Genomic DNA, 20,443 nt, shown 5'->3' with positions numbered 1-20,443 from the left:
AAACCCGTGTTTCATTTGGCTTAATTGGTAGGGAAGTCAGTTACAGCCGTGTTACCGAATCTCATATCAGAGAAGTTCACAATGGCCTCCTTGAGTTGGCGATTCCTCCCCATATTTGTGCTTTAAATCCTGCACTGTTTCTTGTGGTTTGTTTTCCTTTGTGGAAGTGGCTCGGGAGTTTGGGTCTGGCGGGCCTGGAGCCTCTGCGGCCACGGACTCACACCGGTCTAGCACCCCCCACATACTGTTGACACAGCTGCTGAGACTCCGCCAATGTTGCTGTCACCTTTCTCTGCTGACGTCGGTAAGAAAAGCCCTTTGCGTGCATCCCCAGAGTGGCTGCCAGAGAAGTCCATTTCTTCTGTGCTGGGGTCCAGCCGCTGGATCAAGGGAAATGGCGTTTTGGGGTGCCTTCTGGGTTTTGGTGGGGCAGAAAAGAGAAGTCTTACTTATTTTACTTTTCACCGATTTTGAGATAATTCCCCTAGTATTGAGAACAGGTTTTTTTTTTTTTTTTTAAGTTTATTTATTTTGACAGCACAAACAGGGGAGGGGCAGAGAGAGAGAACACCCCAAGCAGGCTCTGCACTGTCAGCGCTTTGCATGGTGCGGGGCTCAAACTCACAAACCCAGAGATCACAACCTGAGCCCAAATCAAGAGTCAGGCGCTTAACTGACCGAGCCACCCAGGCGCCCCGTGAGACAGCTTTACTGTTCTTTTTGTAAATAAACCTTATTTTAGAATGGAAAATGTCATTTTGTGAAAACCATCCATGAATACTTTGGTATTTGAGGATGTCATAAAGCCAATTTAGCTGCTAGTCTTTTCTGCCTTCTGGTGGTATTGGGGCTTTTAAGGCTAGTTGTGAAAACTCGAGTATTTATACAATTGGAAAAGTGGCCCTCACATCTGATAGAGGCACATCCATAATTAAGATGAGTGTTATTCTTTCTGAGGAGCTGTAGTAATGTGTTTTGATGACAACAGCTTAATTAACTGTACTGCTTCCGCTGGGGAAAACAGAATGGTCATGGAATCTGGCATCATTTCTCTGAGAAGTGCCATCATTTGATTTATGTTTAATCTGGTGAACAAACTTGCAACACTGCATTCTGATCAGGGTTTCTCTGAGGAGACACTGATGATGAATTAGAAGACAGTTGGCTGTGTGAAATGTTAGATGGTCATCACTGCCTTGGCAAATAACCTGTCTCGCTGCCTCGACTATGCACCACCAGTTCCCGTCTCCTGTATCCTTCTCAGGCCCTGGACCCGGCAGAACTGAAAAGCGAGGGCCTGGTCCTTTCTCTGGAAGAGCATCTCAGTGCCTTGACGTTGTCCGAACTCTGTGACGCGGAGCCTTCTCCCATCATTTCCCTTAATGGTGAATGTTTCAAGGCGGAGATCTTTGAGAACACAAGAGCAAGCAGCAAGGTACTTTGGTCACCTCTGTTCTGGTAGAGAAACTGGGATTCCTCGTGCAGGTTCATGTGTGCGAGGGGCATGTTGGTCCACACACGTACAGCTCTTGCATTTCAGGGGTAGAACTGTTAGATTTTAGCTGGCGCGGCTCCGCCTCCAGTCTTAAATTCTGACTCTATTTCACAAGTAAAACTAGGCTTTCAGAGGGTGACCTGGGCCAGCTGCAGCAGCAAGGCAGATTTTCAGTCACGGATCGTGGGAGGGCTACCTCTCAGGTTTACGCCAGTGGTGGGGCCTAAGTGAGCCGACAGTTTGTTTCAGGAAAGCTTTAAGGGACAACCACAAAGGGTTGACCCTGGAGACCGCTGTAATCCATCTGAGCGCCAGTTGCTTGGGCTTGCTGAAAGGCATCCATCTTGTGTTATCTCCTAAATAGCCTTCTATCTTGGTTAGTCGTTTTTGTTCCGTTTTCATGAAAGCTTCCTAAGGCTGAAGCATTCCGGTAGAGGGAGGCTGAGGTGTGCTGTAACCGGAGTCCTGCCTTTCTGCTGGCTGGCTTGGGGCATTCACTATGAGGCTGTGCACCCCGAGAGTGGAGCGGGTCTCCTCGCGGCTGCTGTCGAAGCTGCCATTCCCAGCCTCGGCCTCTCTTCCAAGGCTTTAAAAATAATAATAGTTATATATATATGCATATATGTGTATATATGTATGTATGTATATATACACATACATATATATATTACTTAAAATATATATATATATATATATATATATATATATATATATATATATAAAACTAGAAATGAGGTCATTGCCAAGGGAATGGTGTTAAGAACTATTTTAAAAAATTAAAAAAATTTTTTTTTTAATTTAAAAAATTAAAAGACAATGTTTTTTAACATTTATTTATTATTGAGAGACAGAGAAAGACAGAGCATGAGCAACGGAGGGGCAGAGAGAGAGGAAGAGACACAGAATCCAAAGCAGGCTCCAGGCTCCAAGCCATCAGCACAGAGCCCGATGCGGGACTCGAACTCACAAACCGTGAGCCGAAGTCGGATGCTTAACCGACTGAGCCACCCAGGCGCCCCAAGAACTAATTTTCATTAAATTTTGAAAGTATTTACTGAGGTCTTGATCACCAGCAAGTGGGAGAAAACATAAGAAGAACACCGTATGTGGACAGACTTCATGTCCTCGCACCTTCAGAGTGAGCTCTTGGCTTAGAACACAGAGTCCTCATAGCCTGTGCTCCTCATCTAATACTCGGGTGATATATATTCACAAGACTTCTTCGTGCAAGCCCATTAATAGTGGTTCAAGCCACTTCAGGCTTCATGTGGAGCAAGGAGTTTGGGTAGAACACACCTAAACTCCTGCAGAGTGTTGCTGGAACTTGACCCCAGCTCGTGGACCATGACTCTGGCCCTCCCACTACAGTTTTCTCAGGGGACCTCTCACCAGCTTGTTTGTGTGGCAGTCCGAGCACTTTCCACAGCCCCAAGTCTCCAAGACATGAGGGGTTTCATATGCCTGCTTTTTTTGCTCCCCACGAATTCACAATGGTCCAGTCCTGCGCCCCAGGTCCTGCCCAGCGTGTTTGTTTAGATAGGAAAGCAGCCTCGCTAGTGGGGGTGTCTAGAGGTGACCTCTTTAACAACACCAGCATGGGACAGAGCCCTGAGGGCACCGCAGGGTCCGTCTGAGTCAGCTGCTTGTTCACTGATGACGAGTCTGAGCCCTTCACCAGGAGTCCCAAAGGGGTACAGCTGCGTGACGGCACAGTAAGAGCTGTCTTCGTCTCCTGATTCCTGGTCCGGTTTTCTTCCTCCTCCACCATCCGGAGGATGCACTCCAGCCCTCCAGGCTTTGAAAAGGTCATTCGCATTAGCAGTCGCGAAGAGTGAACCCAGCGGCTCTCCCAAGTCGCGCTCGTGTTCTTACCAGCTGCGCCCATGTGGACTTACATGTGCTCTGAGGGGGGTGAGAAATACCCAGAGAGCTTCTTTGGAAGCTTAACAGGTGTTGCTCAGATTGGACGGGTCCTCTTCTTCAACAACCTGTGGAGCAGGCCTTCAGAGGAGGAAAGTGACAAACCAGCATTTTAGAAAGAGCCTCCTGGCTGCAGAGAGGAGAATGGCCTAGAGTGGGGTACGACCAGAGGCAGAGGCCAGTTTAGTAGTTCAGGGAGGAATGATGGAAGAAAGCGAATTTGTTGCAACTTACATGTGTTAAATAACGTTTCCCAGATTTCATCTCTGTTGGTGGAATTGGAGGCAATCCGAGGAAATGGAGGGTCCCAAAAGAGGTAAATGTGTTCTTTTGTTATCCAAGTATTGTTTGTAATTAATCAGGAAACTTTGACATTGCTGATAGTTCTAAGTGTTAGCTTTTATAAATCAAGGACCTTAAATCATCCTCAGGAGAAAGCACTGAAGTTAGAGCACAAATTCTCTATGATTTCTAGTTTACATATTTGTGGCATTGATTCAGAAGGAAATCCCTAGAGGATCAGAGTAAGTCAAGCACCTAGAGAAGTGTTTAAAAGTAGAAAACCATAGGGGGCGTCTGGGTGGCCCTGGCAGTTAAGCGTCTCTGGATTTTGACTCAGGTCATGATCTCATGGTTCATGGGATCAAGCCCTACATCGGGCTCTGCACTGACAGTGTGGAGCTTGCTTGGGATCCTCTCTCTCTCTCTCTCTCTCTCTCTCTCTCTCTCTCTCTCTTTCTCTTTCTCCCCTTTCCCTGCTCACACGCATGCATGCTCTCTCTCACTCTCTCTCTCTCTCAAAGTACATAAATATTTTTTTTAAAGAGGTAGAAAAGCTGGGGCGCTGGGTGGCTCAGTCAGTTGGTTGAGTGTCCAACTTCGGCTCAGGTCATGATCTTGCGGTTTGTGGGTTCAAGCCCTGTGTCAGGCTCTGTGCTGTCAGCCTGGAGCCTGCCTCAGATTCTGTGTCTCCCTCCCTCTCTTGTGCCCCGCCCCCCCCCCCCCCCAACTTGTGCTTGCTCACTCACACACGCTCTCTCTTAAAAACAAATATTTTTTAAAATGCTTTTCAAAAGGTAAGAAAACATCTCAAGAAAAATAAAGGAGTAACAGATGTGAAAGGCAGGGGTGAGGCGTGGATCAGGGAGCCCCACGGTGCTGGGAATTTTCCTGAGTTGGGTGCATGGACCCATTTGTTATTTGTTATCCTTACCTGTGTGTTACAAACCTGCATTTGTGTATATGGACTAATTTGATTTAAAAACTTAAAACTATGGGGTGCCTGGATAGCTGAGGTCATGATCTCAGGGTTGTGAGATCGAGCTCCACGTCGGTCTTTTGCTGCGTGTGGAACCTGCTTACAATTAATTCTCTTCCTCTAAAAAAGAGATAGAGATAGAGATTTATAGATAGATGTAGTTATAGATACAGACATATAGCACGGAGGCTGGGGGTGGGACTAGAGATGTCCCAGCATCTTGTTGTTGTGGCTGGCAAAGGGAGGGTGGCCTGTATCCCTTTCCTGCAGGACCACAGATCTCTGGGTGAGCACTAGGCCCCCAAATGCTAGGAGGCTGCAGTCCTTAGCCACCACTTTATTCTGACCTCCTTTAACTTGAGATACATTACACCCTGGATCTGGAAACAGCCAGCAGCCTTATAACCTTAAAATGTGACCTGAGCGTGCACCTTTGCCCCCCAGGGAGCAGAAGGCCTTTCCTCGTCCACATTTGATGACTGACTCTTAAGAGTAACAGGGGCGTGAAGGCCCTGCAGATGAATTTGTTTCCTGTCTGCCTGGGGCTGATGTTTTGTTCTCCGCTTGCTTCCAGCGTCATCGTCTCCCAGTGGACCAGCATGCTGCACGTGGTAGCCTTGCACCTGAAGAGGCACGGCCTGACTTATGCCACCATCGATGGCTCTGTCAGCCCCAAACAGAGGATGGACCTGGTGGAGGCATTTAACAGCTCCAGGGGCCCTCAGGTACGAGCTGGTCACATCAGAGGTCTGTAGTCGAGAGCAAATTATTCTCCGTTATGTACAGAGAGCATTCCGGTGAAGCAGCTCAGCTATCAAAACATTCATTGCCTTGCTCCCTCCACATGCTGTTAATTTAGGAGACATTTATTGGCGTATGTATCAAAGTGTGCAAATCCTTTAAAGAGAATAAAATATGAGGGCTGTAGAAGCAGAGGAAGAGCAGAACTGGTTGGACCGAGTGAATCTTTGTGGAGGAGGCAGGCCTTGAAGGTTAGGTGGGGGTTTGACGAGAGGGAGTGTGGGGAGAAACGAAGTAACAGCAAGAACACGGAAAACTTTGGTGGACTGATGGGCAGGAGCATTCACAGCGGCAGGTGTTGGGGTGCAGAGACCCAGGGAATGGACAGAATCTGGTTAATGGAAAGTCTGCTGCGCCAGCCGCCCCAGTGCTCTCAACTGTAGTATTTGTGTATTTTGGCAGGCATGCATGCCTTGTGTTTTGAGGTTGACCCACAAAAAAACTACAAAGTGAGTTTTCTTAAAGGTGAGGCATGGGAGATAACATCTCAGAGTTTTGGGCCAGCAGAAGGAAATTTGATAGGGATTGATCTTGGGCTTGAACCTGAGACAGAGGGAGAGCTGTAGTAGGAGACCAAATCCATATAAAGGGAATGCTGTGCTTTCTTTTGAAGGTTATGCTAATCTCTCTCTCGGCTGGAGGTGTTGGCCTAAACCTGATTGGAGGAAACCATCTTTTTCTTCTGGATATGCACTGGTAATGATTCTGGATTCTCCTTGCATCGTCAGCAGCATAGCATGAGGATCTAGGGGTTACAGGGGCGTTGGGGCCTGACTTCCTATGTTGAGAATGCTCTTTTTGCATTCTGGAGATGCCTTCGCTGCATGGGTGTGTACAGGTACAGGGCTAAACAGGGTGTAGGACTGCTGATGGGCCTGAATTCCTGAGCAAGCAAGGCTTCAAATGACTACTTAAAATAGCATTCGCTTTATTGTTAATCTGACATCTGTTTCCATGGAAACTGGGAAGAGGGCTTTTTCTCAGGGCTAAGAGCTATCTCACTCAGTTTTACCTCCTCAGAATACCGTATTTCACACACATTTGTTGACGTCCAAGGAAATTTCAACCCTGAAAAAGAAGGAGCAGCTTTACTGCAAAAGGAAAAGGAATTTTCTAATTATGTTAGGAATACACTTAACACAAGGCCATTGGTTTTGCATGTAGCATCAACATTGAGAGCATAACAGCAAATTTCCTAGACATAAGATAAATGAGTTTGTGTGTTGGTAGGAGGAAAATGTCATAATTAGTCTCAGTTTGGGGTTTTCCAATTATGCCAAATAGGGCTTTTGTCTGATTCTCCAGGCGGCCCAGATTGGCGCAAACAGGCCAACCTGTTATCATCTTCTGGGAGAATGTGCTTTGGTCTTATTTGGGACTCCCTGATACATGTGAGGGAGGAAAGCAGAGTGGGAGTTAAATGCTGATTTCTGGGGGCGCCTGGCTGGCTCAGTCAGTGGAGTGTGCGACTCTTGATCTCAGGGTCATGAGTTCAAACCCCACAGTGGGTGTGGACAGTACTTAAAAATGTATTAAATTATTTTTTTATTTTTTTATTTTTTTATTTTAGAGAATGAGTGAGAGCAAGTGAGGGAGAGGGGCTGAGGAAGAGAGAGAAAGAATCCTAAGCAGGCCCCATGCTGAGCACGGAGCCCCACGCAGGGCTTGATCCCATGATTCTGGGATCGTGACCTGAGCCGAAATCAAGAGTCAGACCCCCAGCCGACGGAGCCACCCAGGGGCCGCTAAAAATAAAATCTTGAGTACATACGTAAATACATACATGGCTGTGTTTTGAAATGGAGAAATCTTGTCCAAGATTTCAAAGAGGAAAGATGAGAAACTAGCTTGAAGTGGATAGTGAGAATCTATAAAGAAGACAGGAAATTAAGTTCCCTTAGTTGAATCTTAGGGTATGGAAGTTAAAAACGGTGTTCAAGATCATTAGGCAGCCCTCACGTTTCCAGGTAGCAATCTGAAGTTGAGGTTCCAGCTAGTTAGTGATCGAAATTGAGCATTGGCGTCCCCCGTGTCACTTAACTGTTGTCAGCTGATGGTGGTGTGGGGTTTCTGTCGACACACTGACCCGAGCTGCTCATTCGAGGGCGAGAAGATATTCGAAGCTAATCTTTCTGAGGCCAGCGTAGCATAGGACAAGGGATTTGCAAACTTGCTCTGCAGATATTTTAGGCCCGATGGTAACTGTTTTAGGCTTTGCGGGCTACGTAAGTCCCTGTCCTTTGTTCTTCTCTATGGGCTTTTCTCAACCCTTTGAAAATGTGATCACCGTCTGTAGCTCCTGAACTCTCCGGAAGCAGCCGCAGGCTGGCTCTCCTCAGGACACTTGCCCATCCAGCCCAGGGCGACAGCACCTCTGAGCTTTGCCTCTTTTCTAACAGGAATCCATCACTCGAAGACCAGGCTTGTGACCGAATTTACCGAGTAGGGCAGCAGAAAGACGTTGTCGTGCACAAGTAAGTCAAGGCCTCCTGGGACCTAGGCCCCTTCCCAAGCTTTACTTTTGTGAAAGTCTTTCTTGGGGGGTGTTTTCATAGAACGTAAAGTATTTGGTGAGCGCCTGACTAACGATGCCCGTGAGGCACAGCCTCCCTCGTACCCACAGTCCAGAAGGGAACACAAGCAATATGGGGGTACCCTTGGGGTTGGTCCCTGCAAGATTGCATATTAGGCTAGGGAGAGCATCCTCCTCCCCACCCTTTATTTATTTAGTTCTTGCTTTTAACTTTTATTTTGACATACTTTCAGACGTGTGGAAAAGAACGTAAGAGTTCTTAAAAGAATAATATCCCCAAAAAAATTTTGTTTGCAAAAATAACACCAAAAAATTCTCGTGTGCTGTACCAGGTATATGTGTGTGTGTCAGGGCCATCAGTGAATTCCACGATCTGCCATACACAGCGACATGCTGCTTTCCCTGTCGTCAGCTCTCTCTTCACCCTGTATGCACCTCCATTGATAATCCTGTCTACTCCAGGGAGCCCACGGTCTGTGTCCTCATTCCCAAGCTCTCCGACACATCAGACCTAGATACCCAAATCCATGCTAAATATCTGAGTCTCTGTGCACCTACTCATTCACTCGTGCTTTCGTCTCATTTAACTCCCAAAACTAATACCCGTTGAGCACTCACTGTGTAGCAAGTACTGTGACATGTTCCAGGCACTCAGAATGTCGCAGATGGAAATGGGATACCATAACCTCATGTCTCTTGATGCTTCTGAATTCCTTGTCTTTGTGAATATCCAATTCTGGAGCCACAGACTATGTTCCTCCCTTTTTTCTCTTCACATACCAAGTCCATTAATTTTATTTTCTAAATGTCTGTTATTTTTTTTTTTAATTTTTTTTAACGTTTTATTTATTTTTGAGACAGGGAGAGACAGAGCATGAACAGGGGAGGGGCAGAGAGAGAGGGAGACATAGAATCTGAAACAGGCTCCAGGTTCTGAGCTGTCAGCACAGAGCTCGACGCGGGGCTCGAACTCACGGACCGCGAGATCATGACCTGAGCCGAAGTTGGCCGCTTAACCGACTGAGCCACCCAGGTGCCCCTCTAAATGTCTGTTATAACCATCCCTTCCTTTCCCTCCACACTGCCACTACTCTCAAATCTAAATTTCTTAGCGTGACACGCAAAGCTACTCACAAAGTGGTCCCTGCCATCCTCTTGAGCTTTTGCCATTGCGGTACAACATGGCGGGGTCCTTTTGACTTTTGCCCTGGCCAGACTGGACAGCCTGCTCTTTCTCCAACACACCATGTTCTACTCTTTCTGCACACTGGACATATTTCTGTAGCACTTTCCAGCTGCCTTGTGTTTATTTTCAGGTCTCTCTTCTTTGTGTGCTCTTTGAGAGCACAAGATACACATCCCTCCATTCCTACACACCTGGCATGTTGTAAATGCCGAATCAGTGCGTGTCGAACGAGTGAATGACAACAGTGGCATTTCTTCAGGTTGTACAACCTGTGTTCGGTGTGAATTAGCCAAGAAATGAGACACTGCACTCACACCAGCACTCATACACTTAGCAGAAATTTGATAAGCTTTAAGGCCTTCTGACTTGATCAAGATTGAGCTTTTTGGGTGGAAGCTGATCTCTACAGTTTTGGATGGAGATATCTTTGGCTTATTTTGGCATTTTTTCAGTTACCTCAGCTTCAGAAAGAAATGCAAAATAATTTACGTCACATCATTTTAAATGGGCATATACTTAGTCAAGGTTGTTTGCGTCTTCTAAACGTGGAGTTTTTAACTAAACCTGAGAAGACTTAAAGGAAGAAATCTTAAAAACTAAAGCCTTGAGTAGAAGTTTGAACGTGTTATTAAATATGCTGTTTTGGGTGTTTGTTACATATCTATTTTTTTAGGTTTATTTGTGAGGGAACAGTGGAAGAGAAGATCTTACACCTTCAAGAAAAAAAGAAAACTTTGGCCAAACAGGTTCTATCAGGATCTGGAAAATCTGTCAAGAAGCTCACGTTGGCTGACCTCAAAGTCCTTTTTGGCATCTAACTTCCTGTTTACCGGGCTCAGGGTAGTGCTGCTGTTGGTTTGTGTTAGGATCTGGGAGAGCGACCTACACGTGACCCTCCAAACCCTCCTTGGCCCTAGGCCCTCCCTGGAAGGAGGCGTCATTGAGCCTCAATTACCATGTTAACTAATTGGTGAGTCAGTCAGGTTAATCAGTCGACTTATTTAAGAGTGACAGAGAAACTAATGAACTACTTCAGAAAAAAGAAAATGCCTGAGAGTTCAAGAACTTTGGAAAACAGCGCCAGGACAGTTGTAGGAAAGCTTCAGTAAAAGCTCAAAACGCCGTCTGTTGCCTTTCTCTTCTCAGCTCAGGGGGGACCAGTGTCCCAGCTCCATGCCATCTGTCCCTCTCCCGCCAGTGAAGCTGCTCCTTTTAACATGTCCCTGGGCGTAGCAGAGAGTGGACCCCGCGGCCATGCCTCTGTAGCTGTCTCCACCAAACAGTTCTCCGTCACAGGCGTGAGACCAAGGAGGTGCCTCGTACGTGAGCAGGTGTCTGTTATGGGCATCATTACAGCATTCAGTATTTGGTATCGTTTCACCTAGTGCTGTTCCACTGTTTCCTGTCACTGTAATATCATGTGCTACTTGTGAAATAAAATGGACTATGTGTCTTTTTTTTTTTTTTTTAATGTTTATGTATTTTTGAGAGAGAGAGTGAGCAAGTGCAAGCAGGGGAGGGGCAGAGAGAGAAGGAGACACAGAACCCGAAGCAGGCTCCAGGCTCTGGGCTGTCAGCACAGAGCCCGACACGGGGCTCGAACCCACAAACTATGAGATCATGACCTGAGCCAAAGTCGGACGCTTAACCGACTGAGCCATCCAGGCGTCCCTGCTATGTGTTGTTTTTTACAGTACAGGCAGACCTCCCTTCATGGCGCCTTGTGGATACTGCATTTCTTAGCAACAGCATTTGCTTACTTCCTGTCGGGGTCACAGTTCGGTAATAATGTTTCAGGCTTTTCGTTATGTTATATTTGCGTGGCTGGGATCTCATGATCAAACTTGAACAGATGAGGAGCTACTTCTGATGGATGAGCAAAGACAGTGGTTTCTTGAGATAGAATCTGCTCCTGGTAAGGATGCTGTGCAGACTGTCGAAATGACAATACAGGATTTAGAATAGTCCAGAAACTTACTTGATAAATCAGCAGGGTTTGAGAGGATGGACTCCAAGTCTGAAAGAAGTCCTATGGTGGGTAAGATGCGGTCACACTGCATCACAAGCTACAGACAAATTGTTTGTGAAATGAGGAGTCCCTCGTTACAACAGACTTCACTGTTGTCTTAAAAGGTTGCCACAGCCAACACCGTGATCCATGTCAAGGCAAGACCCTCCACCGACTCTCTGAAAGTTCAGATGATAGCATTTTTAGCAATAAAAGATTTTTAAATTAACATATAATATTATATAATATATACGTTGTTTAGACATACTGTTGCACATGTAACAGACTACAGTATGGCATAAATATAATATTTATATGCACTGGGAAACCAAGAAATTCATCTGACTCACTTTACTGTGATATTTGCTGTACTGTGGCGGTCTGGAACCGAATCGGCAATATCCGAGGTATGCCTGTTTTTGCATTTTTACAGATTTACAATATTTGGAGCACTTTGTATCACAGTCTCATTTAGTATTAGATCATGTTAGTATTTCTGCCATCATATCCTTTAGTATTTGTGTGACGGTTGGTTTAACCCGATAAATGTGTGCCTGACACTGTAGCAAAGATAATGCTGTGTGCTCACTCAGCCTCTTCTTCCCGGACACCCAGAGAGACCACATTTCCCAGTCTTCACTGCAGTCACAGGGGCCCGTATTACTGAGTTCTAGACAATGGAATGAGGAGAGAAGGGATGTGGGTCATTTCTTACCTCCCTCTCAAGCTTCAATGATTCATCAAGCTGTTTCTTCCCTCGTTGCCCCACCAGATGCAAGGAACTGATGGACACCTACAGAGTCCTAGAGAAGCCACTAGGTCAGGGATTCTTGGCCTACTTCTGGCCCATGGACCCTTTCGGCAGACTAGCAAGTGTCACTTCCTCAATGGAACAAAGTCTTCCCCATGTGTGCCCCTACCCGCCCCCCTCACCCACACTGGATTGTCACAGGATCAGAAAATAGTATTTTTTTAAGCCACTGAGATTTTGGGGTTGTTCATATAGCAGTGAGTAATCTAGCACAAACTCGTGATACTTTTATACTTGGAGAGACTCTCCATGTTTCCTTCTTCCCATTAGCAATCATTTCCAAAACACATCTGGTAATTTCTGTTAGAAAGGGTTGTGGTTGTCCTAGATAGAACTATTGCCCTCATTTAAATTAGAGTTAGGAGATGAAGCCCTTTGTTAACCCAGCCACAGTATGGACCAAGGCACCCGAGCCTGGGTAAGCAACGGTGCTGAGGACAAGGACTAAAAGCCTACAAAGGCAAAAACAGCACAGCCTGGTAGGAAGCATTCTGGTGTAGAACTTAGTCTTGAGTCAAGTTCCAGGTTCGTCTTAGCTGGGGGCATAAACCTTGTACAAGATCATTAACTTCTCTGCACTTTGGTTGCCCTGTTTGTAAGGTGAGTATTATTTTCAGAACTCAGCAACTAAAGTGAGGTCCCTGATGAGATCAGGAAATGTAGGAAGTAAGATTGCCCTTTCTTGCAGGTTTTGTTAAAAGTTCAACACACCAAGGCAAAGATACAGTCCCCAGTAACAATGGCTCCCAGGCCGGCGAGAATGCATAGAGCCCCGCTCCTCTCTCTGCTGATTGTCTGATATTGGGCCAGTTACAGATTCCTTGGGCGCCCCAGCTCTGTCATCTGTAAGGTGTATGGATTAATCTCATTATGTGCCACTGGGAATTTAGTAACTAATACATATGCTGTAACCCATCTGACTAAATGGAAGGCAGTTGTGTCAGTGAGAGGCCTGTTAGAGGAACACAATGCATTCCAAGCACTGTTTAGGACAGAGGCACTGTTAGCTTTGCGATTCACACATTTGAGAGAGAGCGCGTGCACAGGCATGAGCTGGAGAGGGGCCGAGAGACAGGGAGGGAGAGAGAATCCCAAGCAGGCTGACCGTGTAGATCCTGACGCAGGGCCCTATCTCACGAACCATGAGGTCGTGACCTGAGCCAAAATGAAGAGTCAGAGGTTTGACTGAGCCGCCCAGGCGCCCCAAGGGCCAAGCATTTTTGCTTTAGTTTGGAGATGGATGCAGGGATTATAACATACAATCTTCAGGTATTCAGAGCCCGCTGACATGTAATCTGTAAGATCCCGTCTGATACTTTAACCAGTTTCTGTAGTGTCCCTTGTGATTCTAAGCTAGCAAAGCCATATAATTATGTCCTGGGTAAGTATTTCTATACTAATGAGATGCTATTGGCATGAAGTAGACGCAGAAAAAGTTGGAATGTTGTTTCAACGGGATGGAATATACCAAACCATGCATTCTTTTTTTTTTCTTAATATTTATTTATTTTTGAGAGACACAGAGCATAAGTGGGGGAGGGGCAGAGAGACCGACAGAACCCAAAGCAGGCTCCAGGTTCTGAACTGTCAGCACTGAGCCTGACCCAAGGCTCAAACCCATGAAGCATGAGACCGTGGCCTGAGCCAAAGTCGGATGCTTAACCAACTGAGCCCCCCGGGTGCCCCCCAAACCATGCATTCTTACATCCTAGTCCTGGAGTAGAAACTTCTCGTGATTAATGTTAAGTAGCATTCTGGTGTCTCTCAGGTCCACATTGATTTTAGTCACTGTGAGTCAGTTTCTTAAGGCCTGGGCATGACATGATGGGTCTGCACACCCTCTAGGAACAGGCAGCATCCCATACTAGTGATCGAATTGGGGTTCTGCCAGTGTCAACCAGACTTCCGTATGTGACACCCCTACTGCCAGATTATCTTCTTACGGCTGCCTGCCTACCTTACCAGACTCGGGCAAGGACAGAACGGTGTACTAAATGCTTTGTAAACCGTGGAAGTGTCGTACAAGTGCTAGTGTTACCACTGTGGGACCAGGTCTGGGAGTGAGAGTAAAACAGGAGCATGGGTGCAGCTGAAAGCCAGATGGTGAGTATCTGTCACCAAAGGGCAACACTGCTGAGCACCCAACTTACAAGGTATTTCTTATGTGACAGATGTGACTTCATGGGAGCTTTACAGTTTGACTTCTCTTTAGCAGCGTTGATCTTAAAAGGGGGCATTGCGCATGCCATGGCTGGACGGAATCCTGAACCCTTTAAAAATCCCACCAACGACTCTGAAGATCCCACCAAGAGCTCCTGTTGCCATGCAGTCGTTATGACCAGCAATAGGTAGGATGATATCTTTGTGGAATATGACCCTTTTCCCTAGCAGTTTCGTGTGTGTGACTTAGAATTGCTATACACGAACTCTGACTTGTTTACTCTCTGATTCTCTCTCTTGCCCAATGAAGTGGCCTGCACCAAGGCTCAAAGGCGAAGCCAGAGTCTTCCCTACTAATAGGACAATCATGGAGTCACCGGTGTCCCGTATGACCTCTGTGGTTGTCTGGAATCTTGATGTTGACCATGATGCCTTGAGAGAATTGGGTTTACAAAGTGGGATATCGCACTGCTATTTGCCATCTAGCATCTAGCGCTGAGAAAAGGCAGGAGGAATGTAAAAAGCATAGCTGCAGGCACAAAGAATGATAATGAGAACTTGGAATTCCTAAGCATGTAACCTAGAAGAAAATGCTTGCAGAAATAAACATGAAATTAGGATCCCTTATAGCACAAAGTGCCACAAGAGTCCATCGGTCAGGATGGAGAAGGAAATGGCCCCTAGGGCCTGGCCCCTAGGGGGCAAACAGGGGAGACAGACCTGCAGTCACATGACCTCTTTACTAGCTTGAGTCCTTTTTTACCCAGAATCCTTAGCTAATCTGAGTGTAGGTAGAGATTAGGTATAAAAGGTAGGATGGGGAGACTATTTCCACTGCTAAGTCCTTCATACATTCAAAAATATACATGAAATGTGCCAGGCATTGCCGGGCATTGAAAGTAAAAGGGCAAGCAAAAGCCAACACAGTCCCTGTCCTCCCTGAGGCTTACAGTCTCACAGGGGAGGGCATTAATCACATCACATACGGCTGTGAAGGGACAGTGATGTGCAGTGGAGAGCGGTAGTAGCTGGGAGGGTTTAGAGCAAGGAGCTAGGACAGGAACTGGTCAGGCAAGCCTAGGGAAGTGATGACGGAATTGAAATCCATATGTGGATGCTAACAAGGCCGAGTGAAATGCGTCTTTCTGTATTCTGCGTCAGTTGGCATTCGCTTTACCCAACCACCTCTTGAGACAAACTTGGCAGAGATACATCCTCTGGAGGAAAGCTGAGTGACAGTTGCTTTTTAGCGATTGGAGTGGGTGGGCTGACAGGTATACGTGTGTGTTCATGATCTAAGGCAGCCAACGTGTTTATCCTGTTACGGCGTCCCACGGGACAGAGGCCCTCGTTTTACTTACCAGTAAACCACAGATCAAATTTACATCATAACGCTGCACCTGGTTGGTGCTTCAGCGCTCACAACTCCAGAGTGATTTCTGAAGCACTTTGTTACACTGGGGACAATTCCTAAATCCTCAGACTTCTTTTTGTCCTCACCTTGGGGATCTTGGGCTCTGCAGATTACTCTTAACTTTGCCGGCAGGGCAACTGAATTGAGTTTAGACTCCATTGTATCGCAGGCCAATGAACAGGCCACCACCCCCGCCCCCCCACCTCCCACACAAACTGTCATGCTATTTGTTTCAGAATTGTTACTATTAATATTGCTTAAAGGCGAGGGCACTTGCCGGAACCTGGATGTCTCCTAGAAAATTTCTGTTGCAATATAATTTCATCTATAGTAGAGTTATACAATTACCAAACCCTTTTCCCAACTGAAATAAATGGTAAGCTTTTTATCCTGAGTTCTGAAATCTGATTCATTAAAAGACACACAGGGAAAAATGATGTAATACAACAGGCTTCTTCATGGCAAAGCTATTCCCTGGATGTCTGAGGTAATTGGAAAATTCAAGGCTGGTTCCTAAGGTGCATATAATTTATAGAGCAGGGTTGAGAGAAGGCTGAGATTTTTTTTCCAAGTGGGATTTGGTTACATGACAAATATTGGAGTTTGGGGGAAGGGCAGTGTGGCTTGTAGAAACAGATACCAAGGAGATCCAAACTAAAACGTGTACCAAATGATACCTTTATTTATTCAACAAAATGATTAAGCCTCTCCTGTGTGCCAGGAACTGTCCTACATGGGGACAATATAATCGATAATGTCAAGTCCCTGTCTTCACAGAGCCGAGTGTCATATGAGAGAACAGACATTAAACAAGTAGAGTATGTGTGTGAGGTGGTGAGGAAGCCGAATAAGGGTGATACAGAGTCCTGGGGTGGGGAGATGCTATCTTATCCAAGGTAGCTAGAGACCGCTCCGATGCGATGTTTGACACAGGAGCAGAAACCTGAGGAGAAAGAGAGTGAATCATTAAGTGTCTGTGAGAAGAGCACTCCAGATGGAGGGGCAGTGATTGTAAAGGCTGCTAGACAGACTACTTGGAGAGTTTGAGGAGCCCGGGGCAGGTGGGTCTGGCTGGAATAGAGAGACGGAAGGATGAGGGTAGGAAATGAGACAAGAGCAGGGAGCTGGGGTGCAGGCTCTTAGAGGCCGCTGTAAACGCTGGCTTTGTCCTGAGTAAGATGGGAGGCCATTGGCGGGTGTTGAGCAGAAGAGTGACATAATCCGAGGTATTTCAGAAGGACCCCTCTGACTCCTGAGGGGAGAACAGGCCCCAGGAGGGGGTGGGGGTTGAAAGCAGGGAGATGAGTAGGGGAGGAAGGCAAGGGAGGAATCTTGGTGTCTTACACCAGGACAGTAGCAGTGCTCCGGGGTATATTTTGAAGGGACAGCCAAAAGGACTCGCCCATGGATTGGATATGGTGCTCGAGAGGGGAATCAAGCATGTTTGCAGGGCCATGGGCTCTACCGCCTGTAAGCATGGATTGGGGCTTTCCTTTTAAAGAGGCGGAACAGACTGCAGGAGAAGCAGGTTGGTAGTGTAGGCAGGTGGGAAGCGAGAACTGGAAACTAGGGGTTCTGCTGTGGACATCTGGAATTTGAGGTGCCTGTGATACATCCAAGTAGAGGGGTGAGCCACTGGATATAACCCTTTGGAATTTGGAGCAGGAGATAAACATAGGAGTTACCAGTATCTAAATGGTATTTAAAGTCAGCAGGGGATGAGATAGCCAAGGGAGGGGGAAGAAATGGAAATGCAAGAACGGATCCTTTGGGCTGTCCAATGTGTAGGGCCTGGGGAGACGAGGAGGAACTAGCAAAGATGAAAAGTCAGGGAAAGTCAGTGAGATGGACGATTAAGGAGAATGATGCCACGGGAACCAAGGGAAGAGAACGTTTCAAGGAGGGGAAAGTGATCAGCTGTGTTACATGCTGTTGATGGAAACATTGGAAACTGATCATTGGGTTCCATAATGTGGACATTACTGGGGACCTTGATAAGTGTTTTCAGTGGAGTGGTGAGGAAGAAGGGCTGACTGGGTTAGATCTAAGAGAGGGTGCAAGGACAAGCAGGGATAGCAAACAACAATTATTTTCGAGGTTTTTAAAAAGGGAAGCAGAAAAATGGAGCGGTTGTCAGGGTAATGAAAGATTTGATGGACTGAATTTTGTCCCCACCCCCACCCCCACCCCACCATTCATAGGTTGAAGCCCTAATCCTCAGTGTGACAGTATTTGGGGACAGGGCCTTTAAGGAAATAACTGAGGTCAAATGGGGTGAGAAGTACAGGCCCTAATTCAGTAGGACCGGTGTCCTTATAAGAAGAGGAGGAGACACGAGGGATGTACGTATCTGCATGGAGGCAAGGCAGCAGTCATCTGCAAGCCAAGGAGAAGGGCCTCCATCTTGGATTTCCAGCCTCCAGAAATGGGAGAAAGAAATTTCTGTTGTTTGAGCCCCACAGTCTGTGGGTTTTGGTCATGGCAGCCCCAACAGACTAATACAAAAATCAAGGGAAACCTGTTGTTTGGAGAGTGGGGCGGAGGAATACTGTAGCATGTTTCTTTTCTGAAATGAGCAGTGAGCAGAGTGGGGAGTTCTGGGAGCAAGGTTCCTGGGTTGGAGAGATGGAATGGGGTCTAGTACAGACCCCACGTGTATAGAGGTTTGCTTTTGATACGAATGCCAGCAGATGCGTAGATGTGGTGGGAAGGTAGGGGATTCTCTTCTGAATCCTTTGGTTTTCTTGGTGAAATAGGAGGCCGGGTCATGAGTGGGGAGGGGAAGTTGGGTAGAAAGGGGAGTTTGAGAAGAAAGTAAGAAATAATTTCATCTTTTCAGGGTGGGGGAGCGAACAGACTAGAGAGATGTCGTCAGGCAATTGGGCGATGCTAAGGGCCCACTGAAATTAGTGATCGTGGATTTAAAGTGAGGCTAGTCCTCGTGTTCTTGTGTTTTTCTCCAGGATCATTTCTGCAGGGTTGGGTGGAGAGTCGGATCCAAGCGGGGGCTTTGTCATGAATGACAGGGAGACCCACAGGCAGGAGAGGTTGTAATGATGGTCTGGAGAATCTAAGCGGAGAGAGGATGAAGGAAGGCACGTGGGGGCAGGAGGGGAATGGTGGGAAGCACGTGGAGGCACTGCGTTGTGGGTCCCCGAGCAGAGTCAGATTATTACAGCGGGTGAGCCAGAGAGATGGGAGCTTGTGGTCGTAGGAGGCTGGAAATTCAAACTCTGCAGACGGTGCAGTTGGAATCCAGCCAGGTCCGGGGGGTGACCGACTGTATGGCTGAGGTAGGGGGAACAAGAACAGAGAACGGGTCATGGAATTAAGAAGGCTGTGTGGATACTGAATTACTCTGGTTCTGCAGCGGCAACAAGCTGGGTGCTAAAATCTTCAAGGAACGAGGAGGGACGTGGGGCTGTGTAGATGCTGAACCACGGAGGGGCAGTCAGTTATAGAAAGGCATCAGCTTTAAGGCGGGCCACTTTTTAAAAAAAAGCGGTAATGGCCAGGAACAGGGCTTCTCAACAGCGGCCCATTAACAGTTTGGACTGGATATTTCCTTGTTGCAGAAAGCTGTCCTAAACTGAGCAGTTCCTGACTTCTACCCAATAGATGCTAGGAGCGAGCACCAGCCCCCGTTGTAGCAAGGACAAATGTCCCCAAGATCACGCCTGGCTGAGAAGCACTGATCCGAAAGCAGCAATGATGAGCTAACAGGACACCTACCTGAGCTCTGGTTGGAGCAGTTGGAAGGAGTGAGGAAAAGCAAGTAGCTAACACTTCATGAGGGTCATGGGGCCATCAGTGTCTTCTGGGAAGACCAGATGTGGGTTAGAGAGCATGGAGGGGAATCTTCCCAGAAAAGGATGAGAATATAGTGAACACCTTCGGATTTACGGCTCCGATGTAGCTCCTATCTGTGAGCCCTAAGGAGGAAATGAACGCGTTCCATGATGACCTGACAGTCGTGTGTTTCATCCGCTAATTTCACTTCCTTTGCCTGACCCAATTCACTGCTCAAATGAGTCACCTACTTCTTAATGGATCTTGCGGTGCCGATTTCAGAAATTATACTTAATACATGCTGAGTTTTTGCCACATAAGAAATCAAGAGCCACATAAGAAATCAAGAGAAACACCAAATATATACAGTGAAGCCCTGGGCAGGGATGAGGCACTGGCACTGTGTGCTTCCTCTTCCAAGAATTCTCTGACAGCTAAGCAGGTGCACTCTAGGACTCAAAGCTTCTAGTTAACTCCCTAGCTTTTCGGACAAAAGTGAAGACTCCTCTCTAAATGACAAAGGGCTGAGGGATGTGAGGAGGATGAACGTATCAAGATTGCCTGGCGTGAGTAGAACTGCAATAAATTTATGAGGTGGTATTTCAACACTGTTCCTACTACTTGTATGGCCTTGACCAAAGAGTAATCCAGGCTTATGAGTACGAGATGAGCGTGGTGTACAGGTCCAGCCGGGACTTCCACCTGAACGGCAAGACCACATTATAATCCATGTAGAGTGTGCTAGCAAAAAGTGGATACGATGAAAGGCTTTCATTCCTTGATGAAAATAGCAAAAATGTGGCTCAGGGAGAAGTAAAAGAGTTACGCATTCAAAAGCAAGGAACTAGGGGCGCCTGGGTGGCTCAGTTGGTTAAGCGTCCAACTTCAGCTCAGGTCATGGTATCGTGGTTCGTGGGTTCGAGCCCTGCCTCGGGATCTGTGTGGACAGCTCAGAGCCTGGAGCCTGCTTCAGATTCTGTGTCTCCCTCTCTCTCTCCGCCCCTCTCCCACTCACACCTTGTCTCTCTTTCTCTCAAAAATAAACAAACATTAAAAACAAAAACAAAA

At 46.8% G+C, this 20,443-nt stretch overlaps 1 protein-coding gene and 1 long non-coding RNA gene across 4 annotated transcripts in view; one reads left to right on the top strand and one right to left on the bottom strand.

The window, feature by feature from the left end:
• Positions 1-10,649, top strand: part of TTF2 (transcription termination factor 2) — a 42,388-nt gene extending 31,739 nt beyond the window's left edge. For 2 of the 3 annotated variants that reach the window (XM_058716068.1, XM_058716069.1), the window contains 7 exons: positions 168-304; positions 1,265-1,435; positions 3,673-3,731; positions 5,248-5,398; positions 6,088-6,170; positions 7,874-7,948; positions 9,867-10,649. In XM_058716068.1, the coding sequence (XP_058572051.1) occupies positions 168-304; positions 1,265-1,435; positions 3,673-3,731; positions 5,248-5,398; positions 6,088-6,170; positions 7,874-7,948; positions 9,867-10,011 (821 nt within the window). In that variant the 3' untranslated portion in view covers positions 10,012-10,649. Of the gene's footprint in view, positions 1-167; positions 305-1,264; positions 1,436-3,672; positions 3,732-5,247; positions 5,399-6,087; positions 6,171-7,873; positions 7,949-9,866 lie in introns of those variants that run through there. The other variant, XR_009257769.1, reaches the window with a different exon arrangement.
• Positions 10,650-16,248: 5,599 nt separating this feature from the next.
• Positions 16,249-19,273, bottom strand: LOC131504101 (uncharacterized). Its single transcript, XR_009257774.1, has 2 exons — positions 18,763-19,273; positions 16,249-16,529 (listed from the first exon to the last, which is right to left on the bottom strand). It is a non-coding gene; the product is annotated as an uncharacterized LOC131504101 (long non-coding RNA).
• Between the last annotated feature and the right edge of the window lie 1,170 nt (positions 19,274-20,443).

Source organism: Neofelis nebulosa, chromosome 2 (genome assembly GCF_028018385.1).
Source record: "Neofelis nebulosa isolate mNeoNeb1 chromosome 2, mNeoNeb1.pri, whole genome shotgun sequence".
NCBI classification, from domain to species: Eukaryota; Metazoa; Chordata; class Mammalia; order Carnivora; family Felidae; genus Neofelis; species Neofelis nebulosa.
Note: the sequence above shows the minus strand (reverse complement) of the source record. Positions and strands in the feature narration are given on the sequence as shown.